Source organism: Apteryx rowi, unplaced genomic scaffold, assembly GCF_003343035.1.
Source record: "Apteryx rowi isolate R43461 unplaced genomic scaffold, aptRow1 scaffold_327, whole genome shotgun sequence".
NCBI lineage: Eukaryota > Metazoa > Chordata > Aves > Apterygiformes > Apterygidae > Apteryx > Apteryx rowi.
The window spans coordinates 695,786-718,606 of NW_020449719.1; the positions used below are offsets into that span (position 1 = coordinate 695,786).

Consider the following 22,821-nt stretch of genomic DNA (forward strand, 5'->3'; position numbering starts at 1 on the left):
AAAGGACGACTGTTTTTTTCCTCAGTACTTGAATGCCTGACATGCAATGTTTTCTGTTAGGTGGTGTAACTTCTCTACATCCTGGAATGATTTTTCTGAGTCTGAATGCTGTGTAGTGGCTTTCTACCAAAATGGAAGTGTATGGAGATGTTACTGTAAGGCTCAAACAGAAGTCTATTGCTGAAAGTTGTATGGATTCCCCAGGGGTCTCCCAATTGCCTCCCGGAGCAGCAAATGAATTATTTTGTACCATCTGCTTTGAAACAGCTGTTAATGGCTATAATCTCAGCACTATCACAATGTAAATTGGAGGAAAGAGTTGGGACGTTTTGGGACAGGAGAAACTACTCAGTAATTCTGTAGTAGTTTGAACTATATGAATTCTTTGAGCCAGCTAGAAGAACTTGATTGTGCCGTATCCTGTGGCATTAGATTAGGACTGACAGTTACAGTTTGCCCTCTTTTTCTCACTCAATGTTCCTATACAGGAACAGCTCCAAACTTGATACTTGTTATTCTGTCATCAAACTAAATATTCCTTGTGGCTTCTTTCTTTTTTTTTTTCCATTTGTGGTTCTGCCAGTTACCTTCAGGCATAATATTTGCATGTCAATTATTCAGTTATGGGCGGAAAGAAAAAAATAACTGTTAGGATTTGTTTGTGGAGGTCTCTTCAGCATAAATTCCATCAAAATCCCTGTGCTAAGTGCTCAGTTCAGTAGGCGCAGGCAGCTCCCTGCTCGGTACCTCTCAGGTGGCCTCTCTGACCATCTTGTTGGATGCCTTCAGCAGTGCTTGTCTTTCTTGACTGATAAGGACTGGAGACATATTCAGACAATCTAAATTCTGCCTTTGGCCTTTAATGTCTTAAAAAGAGGTTTTAATGAAGAGATTAATATATAGATATTATATTTTAATGTCCACATGACTCATAATATTGCACAATGCAGATGCAGGATTAATAGGGTAGGAAACGAGACTTAATAAAAATTTGAAACAATTTGCTTTGCAATTCATAATAAACTTTTAATACTTTTTTTGCCCCTAACAGGCTGTGTTGTAAAGCTTGCAGAACACCAAAGCAATCAACTTTTAAGGGGAGCTCTTTTTCTGGGATTTGCATTGTCTGTGTTTACATAGTACATTTCTGCAAAGAAGACAGTTTAATGCTTCTGTTTTATTTTGATTACTTTAATTACCCCCATTCCTACCCCTGAAGTTGAGATATTGCCAGCAGGAACTGGTAATTGATACAGAGCAGTATTCTGTTTTATTTCTCTGTGGTTTTAGCAATTGCACAGACATCTTGATAGTCCTCTTTACGAGCCTCTAGAAAATTAGTATTTTTATTATTTGAAAAAATACAGAATTTGCCTTAAATTCTTCATAGTGTCAGCTGTATGTGAGGATGTGTCTGTACATGGAAGTTATTTCAGATTAAGGAAAAGTATATTTAAAAGCGCAGTAATTATTCTGAAATAGCTTCATATTTGGACATATTTATTCCAGAATAAATCTGCCTTTTTCTGCTTTAGTTGAATCCATTTTCAGAGTAGATGAGCTTATTTGTTCTGAATAATTTGAGATGCAGGCAGAACCTTCAGCCTGAGAGAATCCTCTATCTGAATTTGGCTTGATAAATAAGTGCTTAAAGACTGCAGGCTAGTTTCTTTGAACATAAAGGGAAATGAACAGATAGTGCCTCGTCAGGGTTTTTCATTAACACCGATGCTGTACAGTTCTAATATCCCGCAGTGAAATCAGTGGAGTTACACCTCTGTAATTGAGATCACTATCTACCTACTTTTTAGGAGCAGAAGCAGAGAGTGAGCTGGAATATTTTATATTAGGTGCAAGAACTGTCAAAGAGAATCTGTTTGGTGTAGCAAACCCACTGGGACATCGCTGCCACCTGCCTCGGAGGGGGGTCTCCAGTGCTGAGCGGTGTTTAGCTCAAGCTGTCACACAAAATTAAACCATATCTGCTGAAAAAGCAGGCTGAGCCCAGGTCTGTTTTGGAAGTCCTGTATTAGGTTGCATTGTGAAAAAGGTGTTTTCAGCTACATGCCAGTGGAATTCCAGTGGAAATAAGACACTCATAGACTGTATTTTACTATAATTATTTATAGCTGACTTATACACTGTACCTGGATTTGATCTTGGCTGGCTGTGTTGAAGTAAAAACTAGCAGCATCTCATCTTCATGGAGATTCTTTTTTACATTAAGGCATCTATCATGATGGAAACAATGCACCTGTTTCTGCTGATGAAAAAAATAAGAATTTTGGGGGGGGTGGGATTCTTTTTTTCCCAAAGATTTGTTTCAGTTTTCAATGGATTCTTTGTTTCCCATTTTAGATTTAGAAACTGATATACTGAGGTGTGCTTTGTAGTGTTATGTCTATTCAAAACCATGTTCTGTGGAAGTTATATATTGTACCTGTTGTAAATAAACAGATATTTACCATTTACTAGTGTGTCTGCAACCCTTATTCCTGCCTTGAAAAAAGAAAATCTTAATTTTCCTGAGTGCTTTCTTAGGTCATTGGAGGCAGCTGCTAAAAAAGGCCTGTTCTAAAATATTCTGTGATATATGATCTTGCTGAATGCATTCCTGCAGTGAAGTCTGTGTGTCTGTCTTGCTCTTATTTGCAAGTTGGTAATGTACCTGATCTGAGTGACCAAAAGCTCTCTTGTCTGCTCTGTAGCCCTGATGGGTAAGATAGGACCAGGCATTTTCTTTCACTGTCCTCTGCTAAACACCACTTCATCACAGTGATATCTGTTAATCACTTTGCTCTTCTGACTTCCCCTTTTCCTTCATGTTATCTCCTCTCCTATTCCTGGCTTATTTTTTCCCCTCTTCTTTCACTCATTTTATTTTAAGCGAATTAATTTTGCATGAAAATATAACTTATTTGATAGACAGATATAGTGATATCATGTGTATACAACATAAAATCCAAATCACAGCTTGACAAAGTGGTGAGAAGGGAGGAAGCAGGAGGAAGCACAGGGAGACAACTGAGAAGGAAAAGAATGTACTTGGGTTTAAACAAAGCAATTCTTCTGGAGGAATTTCCTTTGTTGTTGTTGCAATTTTTTTTATTTGTTTGTTTCACTATAGCTGAAATGGAAATGACTTTGCTTTCCTTTTTTTTCTCTGGATTATGTACCCTAATATACAGATGAGATTGAAGATTGAAAAATAAACAGGAAGGGAGAGTTATGGGGGAGGAAACAAACCTTGCATTTATGCAACTTGCTTTATCAACCTTCATAGCAGAATTTTCAATATAGATTATGACTGGATTAAACTTTTAAAGAAAATTACTTAGTAGACACCAGAACATGTTTTTGCCTTCTAGATGAAGTTTTCTTTACAAATACATATGCGCTTGCCACATGCAGACTACACACACGTAACTGGCATGCCCAGAAATGGCCTTTCCTGCTTTAACATCAGTGCAATGCTAATGCTCCTTATCTGAATTGAAACCTGTTCAGCCCTTTCTGAAAGGCCTTCAGATGGGTCTTGCAGTGTGGACTCAGGTGACCTAAGGAGTGTTTGCTTGCTAAGAGCTCCTTTTTAAGTGTCTTGAAATTTTTGAGCTAGCAAACCTGAACTGGGATATAAGAAACTCAGGTATTGGTGCAGTAAACTTTCACTTAACTTTTTTCTCACTGAAGTGCTAGGCGTACCTCTTGGTGAAACTAAACATGCTGGAGAATCCAGACCTTTGAATCTCTGCCAGAGACTGCTTTGAGGAGGGGCTTTTTGTTAACATACATGCTGTTTTCCTCCTCAAAATCCTATCAGTTCAAGAGACCTGTCTCCTTTCTGCACTCCCTTGGCACAAGGGAATGTGTTTTTATTTTTCATGTAGTCTAAAATGCCACCCAAGCTGAACAGTACACGCCTATTGTTTCCCCTTTTTAAGGACTAAAATTGTTCAGGCAGTAGTTTTCATTCAGTGGCTGAAAGGACTTGAGATTATGTACTTGCCAAATTTCAGATCTACCTGGTCTCAGTGGTGCACAGGGGCTATTCCCAGAGAAGTGACATCTTGTATCACACTAAAAACTTTTTTTTTTCCTCTTTGAAACCTTCATTTCCTGTCTGCATCTTCAAAAACTGCAAAACCATTATTTTCTTTTTTTTTCTACTTCAGTGACATAAAACAGACCAGGAAAAACATCATCTAAAAAAAGTCAAGTTCAGTAAAGTAATAAGCAATTAAAAAAGACTACACGGAGTCAAAAATTTAGCCAAGTATTTAGTATCAGGTCTAGCATTATTTTCCAGGCTTAACTATTAAAATAATGTGGACATTTCTATCATGATAAATAGTTTTGGTGGAAATAAGCAGGACTGCTGATATAACTAACTGAACCCTTTACTCTTGGTGGAGTTTTATTTACCTCAAATGATATTTTTTAGGACACATATATACATGAATATCACTGAAATAAAACTTAGTTTCCAAACAATTGCAAATAATTCCCACTCTACATGGATGGAAAAAATAATGTAGTTACCCAAAGAAAACAGAATTTCAGTTTGAATCATACTGGACAGAACTGTGTTTTTAAGAAAAGGTAAAATCCAGGTCCTTTTTGAAGTTGCTGTGAGGAAAGCAATTGGTGTTAGCACTAGTGCTGTGTTTCATAACTGTATAAAAAATAAGCTTGTGTTACACAACAAAGAGATTCCCTAAAAACCTAGAAAACAAATTAGAAAGCACTCTGGCAGATAAAAGTTGGCATCTTTTTAACATTTGTTATCTATAACATTGCCTACAGACACTGCACTGTGGCAAAATGAATTATTCAACACATTTTTTCCTGTACAAGTATCTAGCAGCTTGTTTTAAAAAGCAAATAGAAATTCACCTCAGTAGTATAAAGACCATGTGTGATTCACATGAAAGATTTGCCACCTCATCAAAAATCATATTTTGTATTTGACTTGATTTATTTCTACCCCAAACAGTTAAATTAAAATCCCTGCGTGACAACCTTTGCTCTTCCTTGGCTGGAATGCTCCATCTTTCTTGGTAGAGCAAGAACATTTCCTACCAAGCTAAATGGTGCAATCCTCATCCACATGGGAAAATTGCTTACCTTCATAGGATCCCTTGATTGCTCACATGAGTAAGGGTTTCACAATCCTGTCCATCATTTTGAAGACGATACAAGCAAAAGCAATTCATTGGTGTTGTTAAGGGAGGCATACGTTTCATACATAAATTCTGTACTTGTGCTATTGCACTGAGAAGATGTAGGGAACTGGGCATCAAGCAGGAATTCTGCGTAGCATCTAGGCCTTCTCAATCTTGTAACAGGTTGGACTTCAGTGCCTAAAGCTAATCTAGCAATCCGGACAGTAATCCATTTCTCCATTTTTACATTCCTGTGAGCGAATTCAGTGAAAGCCCCCTTTCTTGTGTTCTGGAGACTTTTGCCTCGGTGGCCCACAGGCAGGAGGAAATGCCTCATTTGGGACAGCAGCTTCCCACCTCTGCTGCAGGCATCCAGCCCCCTCCCCAAGAGTCGGCTGCCTGTGGACAGACCAACTGCCCGTGGACAGACTGTCGTCGCCTCACCAGTGCCGTGGCAGCCACCCTTTGCCTCCTCCTGTGGTTGGAGAAGGGAAGAGGGAGATGTGGGCCATAGGCGTAACCAACCCCTGGGAGAGGGGGATCTCATAAGCCCCTACTTCATTTCATAAATTTYGGGAATGTGCCCTACTCGCTGGGCCACTTGTTGTCTTGGGTAAAAAGCCCATGCTGGAGTGGAGCTTGTGTGCAGCCAGCTGCAGGCATCAGAAACTTGGGCTTCTATGAGAGATGGCTCTGGTGGGCTACACTGTCTCCTCTTTCCTGTGGGGGCCATGGCCCCGTGATTTTCAGCAAGGAGAGTACTCAGTCACGCAGTTAAATTCGGTAGACTGGGTTCTGCCCTTTGTTTGGATGTGGTTTTTTTGACTGAGATATTTACTGTAACTCCAGTGTTACTGGTGTAGCAAAGGCAGAGCTCTGTGCTTTGTCATTCACAAAGTTTTCAGGATGTCATGCTGCTAGTTGACGTTTTTCCCTGAGGGCATGATTGAGGAAATAATCTCTGAATTGGCTGGTACCAGATATCATATTCTTCTTAGACAAAGTTAAGATGAAATTTTTAGAGGACAGATTATTACAGGATAACAGAATGCATGCAAACCAAAATTAGTAACTTTCTTTTCTGAATTGGATGTATGGCTTTTGTGTCATCATCAAGAACTGTTAATATTGGAAGATTATAGTGTGGTTAATAATGCCAAATATTCTGTACTTTTTATTGCTGTACAGAGTTTGTTTTTGACATTGTTTACTGGCCCAGCTTAGGTGGTCTGTTAAATGTATGCCTCTATAAAATAGATCTTAAATTTGTAATCGTGTTACTACTTTGAACTAACCTTGCATTATGTCTCTTTCTTCATATAGTTTTCCCTACACAAAATGGAAAGGTTGCTATAGTGACTGGAGGTGCTAAAGGAATTGGTTACCAAACTGTGAAGCATTTGGCGAGACTTGGCATGCACGTTATAATAGGTACAGTCATTATTTTTTGTTTCAGAAAGTAAAATTTTACTTTTAGGGAATATTTACATTCCAATGTAACTAAAGAGATGTCAGGGGAAGGAAGGAGAGGGGAGTTACCTGGGTTTTGCTAGCATTTAGCATAAATAAAGACTTGGTTTATACTTTGCTTTGCAAGATTTTAAAGAAAAGTGGATGGGCTGTTTTATGCAAAAACTTGAAAGATCTGAACTACCTTATGTAAGAAGTAAATAATAAAGTAATGAAAAAGACTTAAAAATATGGGTTTTATAAAAATATTTTATTATCTTGTCACTAATTTCCTTAACTGAGGAGGGGGTATGCTTGAACTTTAGGGTATGCATTTTTAAGAGGAAAACTAATGGAAGACTTGAAGGAATATTCTAGTGTGTGGTGGGGGATTATTCATGTTCCTTTGTCTGACAGGGCAAAGGCATCCCTTCTAACTTCAGACATGTAAAAGTTACACATTTACTTCTAAAGCTTGTCACTGTAGGTGGCCTTTGTAGGCAGTGAAGGGAAATAAGTACCCTGAGAGGTACTTATTCATGAATGCCATGTACTGACATTGATGTCATTCTAAGATGGGCCAGTCAAATCACCTTCTGGAGGTGCCTGTTTTTCTCCATCGATTACAGAGTTTAAGGTGACTATCTCAGACTGAGATGTAATTTAGACATCTGAAGTGATGACAGGTGAATTTCCATAGGAACTCCAAAAATGTCCTGAGCACATAATTTCTTCTCCCTGCTACAGACACTGTCAGTGAAAAGAATTTTTTTCCTTCTGAAGCTTTCTGTGCTTTAATATATTTACTAAATCAATATATAACATCATCAGTACTCATTCATATGTTTAAAACACTACATTTTTCTCCTTTATTCTTTCTCTAACCCACCGGATTTTTACTTAAAAGAATATATCTTTGACACCATAAAGTTACCGAAGGGTAGTGTTTCATAATATACAAACAAACTGGTGATGTCATTTTATTCAGTTTTTATACAGAATATGCTCTCTCTAAGGTTTTGTATATATGTGTGTTTCGAAAAAACAACAAGAACATAGTAGCTCCGTATTCTTTAAGTCTAGTGTGGTCAGTAACACTAATGGGATTGCCCTGGAATTGTACAGGCAAAATGCAGAATACCACTTACTCATACATCTTTCAATAGATGGGTCAAAATCAGGCATCTGCAAAATACAGCCACATGCTGCTGTATGGTAGCTAATGATGTCAGTATTAATATTTCATTAAAGAAGTCCCTTTTCATGTTTAAGGTGGACTGCAAAAGTACACTCAGTGGGAAAACAAAAGGCTGATTTTTTTTTCTCTTTGCATAGAATCAAAGAAGCATAGAACATTGCTACTTTTTTGAAGACTTGTTTTATATCATATAATGTGTAGGGGATTTAGCATAACAAAATTCAGTGAAAGATCTTTTGGAAAGGCAAGGTGACATTTATTTACAAAATTTCTAAATAAGTTGGTTTTACCCACTCACAATCATTCTCTCATAGATTTCATTCACTCACATTTATACTCATATTCTTACAAACACCAAGATATGTGTGCCCAGCTGCTCTGGTTAGCATCACTTTTGTGCAACTCAGAGGACAAGGCACTCTAGCCATTGAGTCATTATCATGTCTGTGGCTATTCTTGATTGCAAATGACAAGTTAGTTTGTGGACAGATCTTTTAGACCCTTTAGCAGTCACCAGCTATTACAGGGTCATCCTTTGCCTCAGAATTTTGCTTACTTCAGCTTCCATGAACCCTAGACCAGGTTGCTGCCCATTGTCTGTTTTAACTTGTTTGAAGGATATAGACTATGTCTATAGTCTGTTTTCTGAGTGGGCTAACAGGAAGAGTAGTGGTGTAGCTGATATACTGCAACCTTGTGGCCATTTTCCTGCTGTCATGGTGCATAGTCTTCTGCTGACAAGTCATCTGTGCTGTGGTCTTAACAAAAAAGGACATGTTTCTCAATTTTACTGCTGGGAACGGTGGCCTGGGAATGGTATCCTGTGAAAATGCCCTTCATTATCAGTACAGGCCATTCTTTTAACTCTTTGCTCTGCTGTTTCTTCTGGTGGTCACAGACACACACATTTCCGTTCATTCTTCATTTGTACCAATGTTAATATTCACGTTACAAATCTCTACAAATGTAAATTAATGCAATTAATTATAGGAAGCATTTGGTGAGTAAGATTTTCAAGTGATTTAATTCTCTCAGACAAACTCTGGCCTAAACACTGACTGGTGAGTCACAGCCATCTTCTTTGCCAGTAAAATTCTTCAGAGCAAAGAAGCCCTGTCAGTAGAATGGATAATATCAGGCTTTGTCCAAACTACAAGATTAAGAACAGTCTCAGAAGCACATTAAATGCGATGACCTTCCAGCCTTGTTGCTAACTGTGGCCCCAAGTGTCCAAAATATGCTTCAAATACCTGCTGGTACACTGGCATGCTTTAGCACATTCAGCTTCAGGCCACACAAGCAAAGATTTAAGCCTCAAATAAGACACCAAGTGTGTTGAAGCTTTCTACCAAAGGAATGTTTTCACCCTAAGTTTGTATATTAGCATGGGATTATGTGAAGAAAGTGTGGATGTTAGGTGAATTTGGGCTTGAGAGGTGGATCAGACTCATGTTTAGCTGACAGTCAATCTTGCCCATTTAATGAATGCTTATTTTCCATTATGGGGGTCTAAGTAATTGGGAATGTAAGAAATTATATCAGCAAACAATGATATCCCTGCAGTGGGAAAATGAGTCAAACCTGAATGGGTAATGTGAAGATGAATCACTATTTGTGGATGACTTTGACTCCATTTCACATTTCAGAGGAGTAAATGTTTGAACTAACTTAATTTCAAATCCAAATCCAACAATTCTTGCATCCAAAACCAATGGAATGAGGAAAACAAATGGAAAAAGCATTATACTTTGTGGAATATAARTAGTCACAGTATACAAAGGCAGTATTCTCACTCAGAGCATTTTAGCAAGCTGTCGCACAGTGATTTTACAGCTTCTTACTTTCCAGTCCCAGCATTAGTGCACAAGACTCCTGTCTCCCACTCCCTCTGCAGATGCTGCTAGCCCTGCTCTCAGCCTCTGGCTGGGGAAAAAGGGTTGGTGTGAATGCTGAAAGTAATTCTCTACAGGTTTGTTTGATAGATTTCATTAAGGCCTTTTGCTCTGGCAGTGATAGCCTTACTCTTTGTTAGTAGTCCTTCCACTTCAGGAATGTCTCATGAAGGACAGTTGGGACTATTGGTAAGGAAACTTTCTGCCAGTTGTGACTCTTCCGAATCAAGCCATGCTGGGAGTTCATGCTTCCTGTTACAGAATTATTGCTTGATTATAAGCTTGCAGTATCTTTTTTCAGATAGAGAAGGCAAATGACACACAGTTTGGGGTGCCTGTTCATCAGTAGTTGTTACTGAAGATGGTGTTTTGTGTGGAATTACAAATAAACATGTTCTCGTCAGTGGAACATTGAAAATTCCTCCTGCCTGTGTTGTCTTCTGTTTGTAGTCATTTTTATGACCCCAGCCATGTTCAATTCTGATTCACAGTGTTGGCCACAGTTTTGTGAGTCTGAACTTAGATTTGTTGAAAGTATGAACTCTTCATATCTCTTTTGTCCTTCCTCACCAGGGTTTCAATTTTAAGACGATTCTGTGAATGCATGTTAAAAGTGCTGATTTAAACAAGGAGATCTTCAGTTTGTTTTTTCCCTCTGTTCTCAGTAACTTAATAAAAGAACACAGGAAAAACTTTGTGTGATGATATCCTTGCCTGTGAATGGTGAATGAAAGACAATTCCAGCTTGAAAATTTTATACATATGCTGGATGGCTTAAAACATCGTATTCAAGACCATGCAATCAGTCTTTAATGTCTAAGTATATCAGTGTCACAAATTTCTAGGACAATTTCACATTTTGAAGGAAAGTCTCATTAGAGAAAAAAATATATATACATATACATATATACACATATATACATATACATACACACACACACACACATACATACATACATACACACACACACACACACATATATTTATAGTCAAGTGACTTATTTGAGCGATCAAATTTAGGCATAAACGAATGTACTTCCACAGACAAGCTCAGCACTTCTTTGTGACCTCTGTAAACCCTGCAACACATGAAACAGGAGATATTTCTGTCATCTCTTTCATTCACATTAGTTTCCAATTTTCAGCCTGGACTCGCTATACCATAAATTGTACAATTCTAATATAGTGCAATACCACAAAGTGACTTTAGAAGGATAATTATCAAGATGGTACAATTAATCATATTCAGAGACAGTTTGATTTAATTTCAATTACCATAAATTTATATGGGATACTTTAATAGTCTTTTCTCACTATAGATAGATGTATGAGATGCTTGAGTTATAATAGTCCTAGAAAAGTATTTCTCTTCCTATTTTTGTCATATTTTGTTAGGTCAGAATAGAATTAGTAGAGTTAGTCAGGAAATGTTAAAATGTTACCAACCTTTCAAAACGGTGCAATGGCTTTCTTTCTCCTGTGGGAACACTGAAAAATGCATGCAGATTGCCTTGTAATTGTCATTCAGTTTAGTTTTTAACATATCATTACACTGTTATCAGGGTTATGAAAAACTCTACTGTAATGCTGTGTATTTGTACATGAATGCATGTACACACAGCCATGCAAAGCCTTCCAAATCCATAAGAATTTTTTTGAACATTTTAGTCCCTAATTTCTGTTTGAAAATAAATTAAAAAAGAAATCCATTTTGTGTTTCTGTTAAAACCTGGAGTTGCACATGGACAATAAGTGTGCTTTAAACATTCTTTTTACATTTTTAAAAATGTATTTGTATATGTTTATTCATTTAGAACATTTAGAAACTGAAACATTTCTTGCATCCATTTTACTATTTTATCGGTTAAAGTTAGTATTGTTGCTGCATGACTCTTGACCTTGGATTATTTCATTTTTTGGGAAGTTTAGTTTTAAAATTTACAACTTCAGGTCATTTCGGCTTGCAGTTGTATCTTAAATCACACTGAGAAAACTGAAATGCCCTGTTTGAAGACCATATGTATCGTATCTTATTGCATGTGAAATTTCATAATAAATTAGAACTGTTTTTGACTAGTCTGTACAAATTAACTATGCTGAGGAAATAAAAGAGACAACTTGAATATATTAATTCCAGATCTTGCTATAGCTCTTTGGAACAACTAGTTTTTTGTCATAAGAATGAGGAAGTATTTAAAAGGAGCAGCTAAAAATTACAGTGCTTATGAGTAGTAAGGAGACTATTATAAGCATAGTATAAATACAATAGCACGCATCAGAAAAAAACAAAAAACAAAACAGACTAAAACAAGCCATTGTGATTTAAAACAAAATCTCTCAATAGAATAAAAATATTTAAATAAAAGCATATACCTCAAAAGTTGAAGGTATGTCCAAATGAGAAAGATAGAGCTGTATGTAGAATCTGGCTAATTTAATATAAAATCATGATAAGGGATGCTTGAAAAATATTTTGAAAGCAATCTGCTAAAGCATAAACATTAATATTAAATCTTTATAAAGGGAACTGAATTAGGAAGTCTGCTAGAAAGTTACTAGGGCTGATAGATAACTAAAGTGCAAAGAGCCACTCATGGGTAAAAGGCCACAGAAGAAGAGATAAAGAACGGTTCAGGGAAGGTTCCACATCTGATCCTTTCCTTACGAGATTGTGTCTGAAGAACTGCTTCAAATGGCACTGTTACAGAAGATGCTTTGTAACAAGGCAATAACATTAATTAGTAGCTAGTCCTCAATAGGAGGCACCCCTGAGTGTTCAAAGAAACCGGAGTATGAACTTTCTGGACTGTTATCTTTTACATAGGATCTTCAATCATCCTTGTCACAGGAGAAGTGTGAAGTGGGCAAATGTGATACCAATTTTAAGAAGGACTTTGTGGATAATCCAGTGAATGTGGTTTCTGTATTGGAAAAACTTGTAGACATTATAAGAAATACAGAGTTAAATATATGATGATAAATTGTAGAAGAGTCAGTGCAGCTTTTCTAGACATGGTAACTAATTAAATGTTTTGAAGAAGTCAGCAACTGTGTGAATTAATTTAATCTCCATTTTCAAAAGCTTTTGGCAAGGCTGATGCCAAAAGATCTTAAAGAAGCTGGCTTGTCTTGAGATAAGAGAAAGATCTCTTGTAGATTAGTAACCAATTAGGAGACAGAAAACAAAATTTAGGAATTATTTGTCAGTTTGGGGATGTAGCAAAGGGACTCCTGATCCCATAGGCCTATGTTCAACATATTTATAAAAGATGCAGAAAAAAGGGTAATATGGGTATGATGAATTTTGCACAAACGTATTTAGGATAGTCAGATTAATTTGACTAATGATGTTTAAGGGACTGGAGCATCTGTCATATGAGGAGATGCTGAGAGAGCTGGGACTGTTCAGCCGGGAGAAGAAAAGACTCAAGGGGATCTCAGCAGTGTGTGTAAATATCTCATGAGCAGGGAATAAAGAAGAGGGAGCCAGACTCTTCTCAGTGGTGCCCAGTGACAGGACAAGAGGCAATGGGCACAATCTGAAATACAGGAAATTCCGTTTTAACGTAAGCAAACACTTTGGTGTGAAAAGTTTGCCTGGAGGGCTTTTGGATTCTCCATCCTTGGAGGTATTCAAACCCCAACTGGACACAGCCCTGAGCAACCTGCTGTAGCTGACCCTGCTCTGAGCAAGGGGGTTGGACTAGACAWTCTCTGGAGGTGCTTTCCAGCCTCAGCTACACTGTGACTCTGTGATTTTGTGAAATCTTAACTACCATAAAGAACTGTGAAGAATCTCACAATATTGAATGACTAGGTGGTGAAAGGATGGATAAATATCAAATGTCAGTTAATACAAATACAGCATGTGAGAAAAACAAACACAGCTATGTATTTGCAAGAATAGGTTCTTAATTAATTAACTATTACCACTCAAAAAAAAAAAAAAAAAACCAACTGATTTACTGATGAAAGTTATCTGAACATCAGCTTCAATGTTAGGTGCCAGTCTAAAAGGCAAATAAAATCTTATTAGTTCAGTAGGAAATAGAATGAGAACAAGACAGRAAGCATCTTTCTGCCTTTATGGAAATCATTGTTTCATTCTGTTGAGAATACTTAAAAGGGAGAAGTCTGGTAGAACTGGAAAAAATACAAGAAAGGGATGATGAGGAATATGGGATGGTTTTATGCAAAGTGAGGCTAATTAACAAAGGCTCCTCAGCTTGCAAACAGATGACTGAGGTGTGATATCATAAAGGTTTATAAAATTATGAATGGTTTGGAGAAAAGGAATAAGAAGTGGTTCTTCTCTTTATTACACATGAAGTAGCAAGCATCCAGCAAAATTTTAAACAAACTACAGTACAATCTTTTTCATGCAATTAAATGTGCAATTAAATCGCAGAACTCCTTGTCCCAGAACCCTTTGGAGGTCAAATTCTTAAATGAATTGAAAATGTGATTAGATGAAATAGTGGATGATAGGTCCATTGAGAGGCTACGTGTAACCTTTGATTCAGGAAGTCTCTTAAAGGACTTATTATTGAAAGGGTATATCAGAAAAGATCACTCTAGACTTAATGTGTCACTTATACTTCTTCCATAAGCACCTGCTACTGGACATTTTTGGAAACAGGGTACTTGTCTGGATGGATCCTTGGTTTGATAAACAGGGTCATTCTTCTCACTGGAACATCTGGGTTGCTGAAACAGGGCAAGAATGATTTTTCCTTGTAAATGAATATAAGAATGCTTTTTCTTTGTAAATTAACATCCTCCTCCTTATTCAGTTTTGCTTCTTTTCTCAAAGGAACACTTGCAATGGTATTTTTGCCTTTCATGTCAGAAGGGTCTTTATATATTTTTTATTTAGTTGTGGCTGTTGTATGATGAACAGAGTGACAAAAGAAGAGTGGTGCCTTTTGTACCACATCACATCCTTACACCTGACTTTACTGAATAACAGATTCAAGCCTTGAAAATGTTATGGGTGAAACCCAAGATCTATATTCCTCTACCTTAAGTAAGATTTTTTTTTTAAATTGAAGACTTTATAGATTTCTTAAAAAAAAAAGTATTAAAACATTCATATCATACTSAGTTCCAGTTTCTCATTCTCATCATCTTTAAAGGTATGTGTAGCTGCATCCTTTCCCTTCTCTCCTCCCTTTTCTCCACTCTCATTATTACCCTGGTTTGGTGCATCAGACTCTTTCACCAACTTCATATACTGTTCTCCTTGGATCTACTCTTGTCCTTGAATCTTRTTTCATGGCTCACTGTGAAAGGAAGAGTTTTGCACTTGCTCTCTCCCAGCCCCTTCCCTAATGCAAGCCTCTGGAACACTCACCTGCTTCCTGCAGCAGTCCCCTTCTGAGGACCAAACCCGCTTAGTGGTTGACCTGTCTGACACCCTGCTATACTCACAGGAGCATTTAGACTCAGAACGTTTCTGGACAGGCATTCATCTCTCTGAGGCACATGTCATTTGTTATGCAGTGCCATGTGCACTTGCAAATATATAATCCTCATAACATCAGCTGATATGACGCTGATTTTCTCTTGATGCTTTGGGTGCCCTCGCAAGCCCTTCAAACCCACCCCCTCAATTACTCCAGTTCAGTTTCAATCATAATGAGGATTATACCACTCTGAGAAGGCACCTTAATTCAAATATCCAGTTAAAGTCTTTTATATATTCTATTGCACTAAAACAGCTAACTATTACTGTGTGGGACTTCTTAATCATATGGTATACATTTATACAGAATTTATTACCATACCAAGCTACTCTTGGTAATATAAATATGCATTAGAGTTTATGGACACCACTTCTAAACTCAGATTACTTGAAGTGGTCAGTGAAGATCTTTATATTATACCTACCAAGTCTGCAATTCAGGCTGATGTGCTTTTCTGGTTCCCTGTCACCTGAAAGTAGTAAATTGGCTCCCCTCATCTTTCCTGAACATCTTAGCAAAAGGAGGGGAGGTTGATAGGGCAGGCTGCTAACCCTGAAAAGTTGTTTACTGTTTTAGAGATTAACTGATATACAGAATTATGGCTAAAGAGGGGATTTATCTCTGGGAGACAAGTTCCCTAGACACCAGTAAATGTGTGGGGTTGCGCTTGTAAGCGATTGTATCACTGTTCTTAGACTATTTTAAATTACTTTCTAATGCTTTGCATTACATTCCTTTGAAATATTAAGATTGCAAATTCCTATTTTTATAAAACACAAATCAGAAAAGACCTTGCTTTTCTATTAGGATCAATTTTGCACATAAATTATGTGATTAATAATTATTTTTTTGGATAGATTTTCAGCTTCAAAGAAATTAAAAAGATTTTATAAGATATATATAAAATATATCAGGAACCCTTAAACAGTGAAAACATAAATGTCTCCTTAGTGCACAAATTCATTCAGCCATGCTAGGTTTCTAAGGGTTGTATTTTTACCGTCTGCATTCAGGCTGAGCAATACTCTGTAATATATTCTATTGTAATCACTGAAATGATTTTCAAATTTAGGATCTGCCTAAAGTGATTAAGATGACAGTGTCTGACCTTTAGAGTAGGATCCAAAACCTATTGCTGTTGATAATAATTTTTCTATATGTACTTCTGTGGGGGCTTTAGATGAAGGTGTTTTGACTTGTGACATTTGCGTAGATGAACGTTGAAGAGGAGAGTCACTTTTTCACAGAAAGCTGTTTTTAAATTTATTATTCCATCTTTTTTTGCAATATGAACTTCAGTATTTTATTAAGAATTAGAATTTTTCATGTCATTAAAATGACATTTTATATAGCTCATCCATTCAGACTTGAATGACTAGTTTTATTTTCAGAATTGACTGCAGTTAGTGTTATTATTGAACCAATCTCACCTGAATTTTTCACTATTCTGCAGGGACAAAGTAGGAGAAAAAAGTCAGATATTTTGATGATCTAAGCCCTCAAGACATTGAATCCTTTTTTCTTAAAGCTTTTGTCCATATTCTCTCACTGCATAAAAAACATGGTCTGCCTTCACTTTCTCCCTTACCCTCCCTTCAAACCATTTGAATGCACAATAGGCAGATCCTGTGCTACTGATGCTACTGATCTTAAAATTCTTTTAGATAAATTCTTGCATGTTGAAAGTATGAAAAATTATGGTGAATCATTGGCAAAAAATCCAGCAAAAGGTTTCTCCTGTGTATCACAAGCTTTTCAAAAGGATATTTACAAATGTCCTACAGAGGAGCTAAAACAGCTGAGGGTGATCCGAATTTGATCCTCATATTATACTCTCACCCTCTTTAATTATAGTTAGCACTATACTTCTGTTTAGCATGCTTGAATGAACTGCTTTTTTATTAACCATCTACAGAAAGAGATAAAAATTATTTTTGATTTTTACCAACCTAACACAAATAGGGCCAGCTTGGTGACTTAAAAAGTATTTTCTCAATTTAGAATAATTAATGTAATAGTTAAAAGGATGTTCTCTTTCACGCATAACACTCACTATACTTAGAGGATCGCAGAGCGATATATCAGCAGAGAAGCAGGAGAGGAGCAGGAATCAGGAACGTGAGGCCAGGTGGCTGGTTTGGGGCAGCGTCTGGGGCAGCGTGTAAAGCAGGATTTGTTTTGGCTTGGGAGTGGTTTGTGACGAGGGGTATGTGGGAATAACCCCGTCTATGAAAACAGCAGCCAAACATGTAGAATTGACATGTTTGCTGTCATTTAGCGGCGTGTTTGTGGGGCTATTCTTAGTTCTAGGGAAAGTTCCCAAATTCAGACTTAACTCATCGTTAAAATGTGAGAGATTTTTATTTGCCTGTCTCTTGAGATGGATGTCAGAGGCTCAGTAATAAAGGTGAGAGATATTAACACTTATCCACATATCCAATGAAAAAAGATTTATTCCTGCTTCTTTCCAGTGTACCTTCTGACAGCTGTATCTGCTGCTTGAAGTCTGTTTCTATTTGCAGTTGTTTAAAAATGATAGAACTAGGTATGGGATTAAAACATGCTCAATGCATCTGAAATATTCAGATAATGAAATACATCTACACAATATATGGAAATAATTACTTTTTCTGTAGATTATAACCAAGCCAAATCTGATCTGGTTTTCATAGGGTAAAGAGAAGGGAAAAAAGATCCTATTTTTCTACGCCCTTTTCCCATTGCTGAGTTAAAGCTTATATGTCTGTCTACTGTAGTCTTGCAATAACTTTAAAGAAATAGTAGCAGAACTGTTTTTTAGTAGCCAGTCTCTTGGAAATGGCTGAAGTGTTTTTGTTCTGACTTTCAACCTGAGGCAGAGATCAGCCCAGGAAGTTGCATACCTCATAGCAGAAGTCTCTGAGTGTGGAGTTATAATGGAAACTTTTAGCCATGGTTAGCAACGTCCCATTCCTCTTCCACTCATCATCAGCAAGGGAATGCTGGCCTCCTTGAGTAAACTCAGATGTGTAGAATATTCTCCCAATCTTATTGTATCTTTTTGACATGTGTGTCTTTGAACTTTTTGCAAAGATTGTGGTCATTTGTTCACTCTCTTTATACTTTCTTACAGGATTTTCTTTGCAAGAAGTTTCAATTCAATTCAATTCAAAATTCAATTTCAAAAGCCTCTRTCATGGTAGCAGCTTTCAGTGAGGCTTTTTCCATTTTATGATACTCACAGCTTCCAGACTCTATTTTTCAAACTCTCTGTTGAGTCAGGGTAGAAACAGGCATTTGAAATGATTGTTTAGCAGAATAATTATTTTATCCCAGTGGTCTAGAATGAAAAAATATGCAAATGTGAATAAACTGAACTCATTTGGAGGGCACAGAGCTTTAATGAATAACCATTTATATATGAGCAAAATAATGTGAATTAAAATTTGTTGTGGAACACAAGCTCTCTTAAAAGAACAAATTCGGTGAACATACTGAGAGTTAAATTAAGACACTGGAAGCTTTAATAAGCATGTTCTCTGTTTGAGGAATGCTGAGCAAAAGAGGAATCAAATGAGATCTTCACAGAATTGGCGCAGAAGTGTTTTGTTTTTAACCTAACTCTACCTGGTGTTGTAACACACTGATTTTGAAACCTTACTCTAGCAAATCACTTCAGGTGAAATAGTGAAGAAAACTGATCCCTTGCCCATAGCCCCTATGCACAGATTTCCCTAGCTATGGCAATTTCACTGGGGGTTTGTTTGTTGACATGGCATTTATATCCAGAAATTAGCATCAAGCTGAATGTTTCTGTTCTGTAAAACCTCCTGCATGATTTTAAGGGGGAAAACAACAGCAAGACATAAATTCTGCAAATGTTTGCTTTGTTCAAAAAAATTTTTTTTTTGGTCAGTCTGTGGAGCTGCCTGAGCCATATAATTCCAGAGTTACTGTAATTTATAAATAGCAATTATAGGGCAGCACAACTCTAGGTTTTATGTGAGAAATATTTTCTCTTCAGTATCTGAAATGTTAAACATCTTTGTTTTGGCTATGTTTATGTAAATATTGAGTCTTCTTGCATATCTTGAAAACAAAGATATACATTCCCTTCGGAAATCAGTGTTACAAATCATTGTTTTTTATTGCCCAAACACAGAAGCGCAGCAGAATCTCCATCCTCAAAAGAATGCATTAGTCTACCTCCCCAAAGTGGTTGTCCCAGAAATCTCCCTCTGGTGCTCTGAGCTAATTAACTTCAGCTAATGCAACCAATGGATAGCACATGATCTATCTCAGAGGGGTTAATTCCATTTTTGGAACATGTTCTCTGTGAGATCAAATTAATATAGTTTAATAGTGCTATAAAGCATGTTCTAACACCCTAAAGCAAGTATAAGCATGTACTAGTGTGAGCAGGAGGTTGAACCGGATGACCTCCAGAGGTCCCTTCCAACCTTAATTTAATCTATGATGCTATGATTCTGTCCTGAACTTTGATAGAGCTGAGTCACTGTTACTAAAAAATGAGAAAAAAAATGAAAAACAAAAATTCTGCATGCTAACTAGTAAATGAGAGGACGAGAAAATTGCAGCAGGTCACAATATAAAACCTGTATAAAAACCAAGGCAGAGGTTTATATAATCAGAAAAGGAGAAGGCAACTTCATGAAGTTCATTATGAACATCACTATTTATATATACTTTAGATAACAAACAATTAGATATTTTGATATTTCATGCTATGGAAAATGTTTGTGGATGATAAATGGAATGTTAAACAATTTTTAAAATTTCACATTTGCTACCAAGTACGATATTTTGCTTGTGCTTGCATTTTTCTCTTCTAAAGAAGTTATTATAAAACAATTGCCAAGCACATGTCAGGCAATTATTAACTGTCCACCTAAGCTGAATGGCACAAAAGACATTTATGTGATGCTTAACCATGTTTTCTTCTGTTAGTGTTGGTAAAACCTGTCCTGAGCTTTCGGGCCAGTGTAGGGGGCCCTTACCACCAACTGTGAAATTCTCTCTTATTTTGGAAAAGAGGGAGGGGTTCACTCCCACCTGTGTTAGGGTTGTTTTGGAATCGGTGTGTGATGTAATTCACTTTTTGCTCACAGATTTACATCTGAATTTAGCTGTTCCAGCCAGCAGATGGTCATATCTTGTATAAATAAATGAGAAAAGCATGCAGAACTTGTGTGAACAGCAATGCATTTGTACGGCACTTTTTAAAAACCTCTACTGTTCTGATGCTAATGAATCACTCATTTTCACTTAAACCTTGTTGTTGGTTTTACACTGTGGTTAACCCTTATAATGGCATGCTTATACTCACTGTCCTTAAGTTGATTGCATTACTAACTTTGTATTTTCTGTGTTGTGATACAGCTGGAAACAGTGAGAGTGAGGGCCAAGAAGCAGTGAGGAAAATTAAAGAAGAAACTTTGACTGGAAAAGGTAACACACTATGTCTTTTTTTAAAGGAACTATTTATTTCTGTATTTTTGATGAATATTCCTTGATAGTGTTTATTGGCAAACAAATGAAGAGGTACCTTTGTATATCATTAAAGTGTTTATTTTGGGAAATTAATTCTTAAAGTAAATCTGACATAGGGCTAGAAATGATTAGGGTGTTTTTGGTTAAAATGTTTTCAGTTTTGTTTGAGGTCTTTACCATGGGTCATTGCAAAAGAACTGACTGCAACTTCTACTGGTTGCTGGGAGCTGCAGCACTCCATACAGTCTGTGTGTGTGTGTGTGCATGTTTGTGAGTACAACAATTKGATAACTGGGCATAAAATCAGAATACTAGCTATTTCTACTAAGGGGAAGATGACAGCAGGTAAGAGTGGGTGTGCTCTTTTCTTTGTCATTGCTGGTCTTACCTCTCATGGTGCATGAAATCACATAAAAAGGGTGAATCTTTCGCGGGAATCTGTTTCTAAAAGAACAGAACAGCTGAACTGTCTTATTTGACACATGGTTAGAGCTTATAGTCCCCTCATAATCAAACCGTGTTTTTAAAAATAAAGAGACCTTTTCTACCAAAGTCAAAATTCCCATGTTGTCGCAGTTATTTGGGTTTTGTTGTGTTTTAATGTGATGAGTGATCATGTGGGGGTAGCATAAAGAGAGCATAGCTTGATTTCTGAGAAAAGGTATATTGCAAACTATCTGCTGTGTGATTATAATTTGCAATTTATGATGGAGGTTAGTGCATTTAATATTTTCATATCTTGAGTTCATTGGGTGTAGTTCCTAGTAGTGTATGATGATTCACTGCTGCCACTTTGATGTATCACTTCTTGGCAAAATAATAGGGGAGTGCTGCTGCTCCACCCTATTTACGGTCTTCATGGCTTCTGCTGAGATCTGATTCTGTTTTTGTGCCTCTAATAATTACTGTTATGATGATCAAAATAAGTTAATTATTGTGTTAAAAAAACCTTTCATTAAGATTTATCTTTTGACTTAAATAAATGTGCACCCATCATAGCCTCAGGATACATGTATGCTAGTTAAAAGCATCATAAATTAAGGCACAGTCAGAAGGATCATGAAAGGAAAAAGGTAATTATTACATCGTTTAAATCCTTTGCTGGAAGTTTCTGTACAGAGACCAAAACCATTTGGCATTAATTCTATCACATGACCTATATGAGGTTGAATAAACTAAGCTCTGTCTTATTTTCTCACATGTATGTGATCATAGACTTTTCTAGCACTTCAGACTTGCTTGATTTTTCTGAAACAAGTAAGCTTTAACTTTCAGTTATAAACTTTTTCAAGCAAGACTTGGCAGTTTGAGGAAGCTGGAATTGTATCAAAAGTTGACTGAAGCTGTCCATCATTATAATTATAATGATTGAGGCTTTAGTAATTTCAGGTCTTGATAGATTTGGACCTAAAAACAATCTGGAAGAGTGTAACATTTTCTGAATCAGTTACTGATTGAAGGATATTTGTATTTGAAACTACCTTATACTGTACAAAGGACTTGTGCAAATCAGAGCAGGAGCCCTGGGTTATTACTTATGAATGAATTTGGCCTGTTGTTTTGTGTTGCGATATATATGTAGGTATTGTGAGCAGGACTACGCTGTAGGAAAGTGTCAGCTTTTCAAAAGCTACAGTTTGACATGTGTTTAGTCACTGCATAATAACATTATGGGTTATCTTAACAATTTTCTGCACAATGAACTTTTGAACATTTTTAGTGGTCCATATGAACAAACTGCTTACAGAAACTGTTCCCATCTGGAATACTGGGCTCCTAAAGAAGAACCACTTAAAACAGTTTTGCTGGACAGCCAAGGGAGCTGTTGTATCAAAGACCATATTGCAGCAATGTGATCAAGGATTGGACCAATAGAGCTGTGATTCTTTTACTGTGGAAAAACTGTATGAATGGATGCCATCAGTTTGCTATCCCAATCTCGAATCTCTAATGACAAAGAAAATCTCCTTGCTCATTAGCAGATTATACATAGAAAGGGAGCAAGAGACATTGTCCTCTCCTTATTTCCTGGCTGAACTGTAAGTAGCACAATATTCCACAGAGAAAGCTCTGGGAAAAGGCCAGGCTTGTTGAACGCATGTGAATTACAGTGTTTTTGAGGAGATACCATCCTTCTATGCCTTGGCCCACACTGTCTGTCTCAG

General features: G+C 36.9%; 1 protein-coding gene across 1 annotated transcript in view; it reads left to right on the top strand.

Moving 5' to 3' along the window:
- Window positions 1–6,475: 6,475 nt before the first annotated feature.
- DHRSX (dehydrogenase/reductase X-linked) overlaps window positions 6,476–22,821 on the top strand; it is a gene marked incomplete at its 5' end in the record, with an annotated part of 135,058 nt that continues 118,712 nt past the window's right edge. The window contains 2 exons of the mRNA XM_026071523.1: window positions 6,476–6,593; window positions 20,546–20,614. Coding sequence (XP_025927308.1) covers window positions 6,476–6,593; window positions 20,546–20,614 — 187 coding nt within the window. The remainder of the gene's footprint in view (window positions 6,594–20,545; window positions 20,615–22,821) is intronic.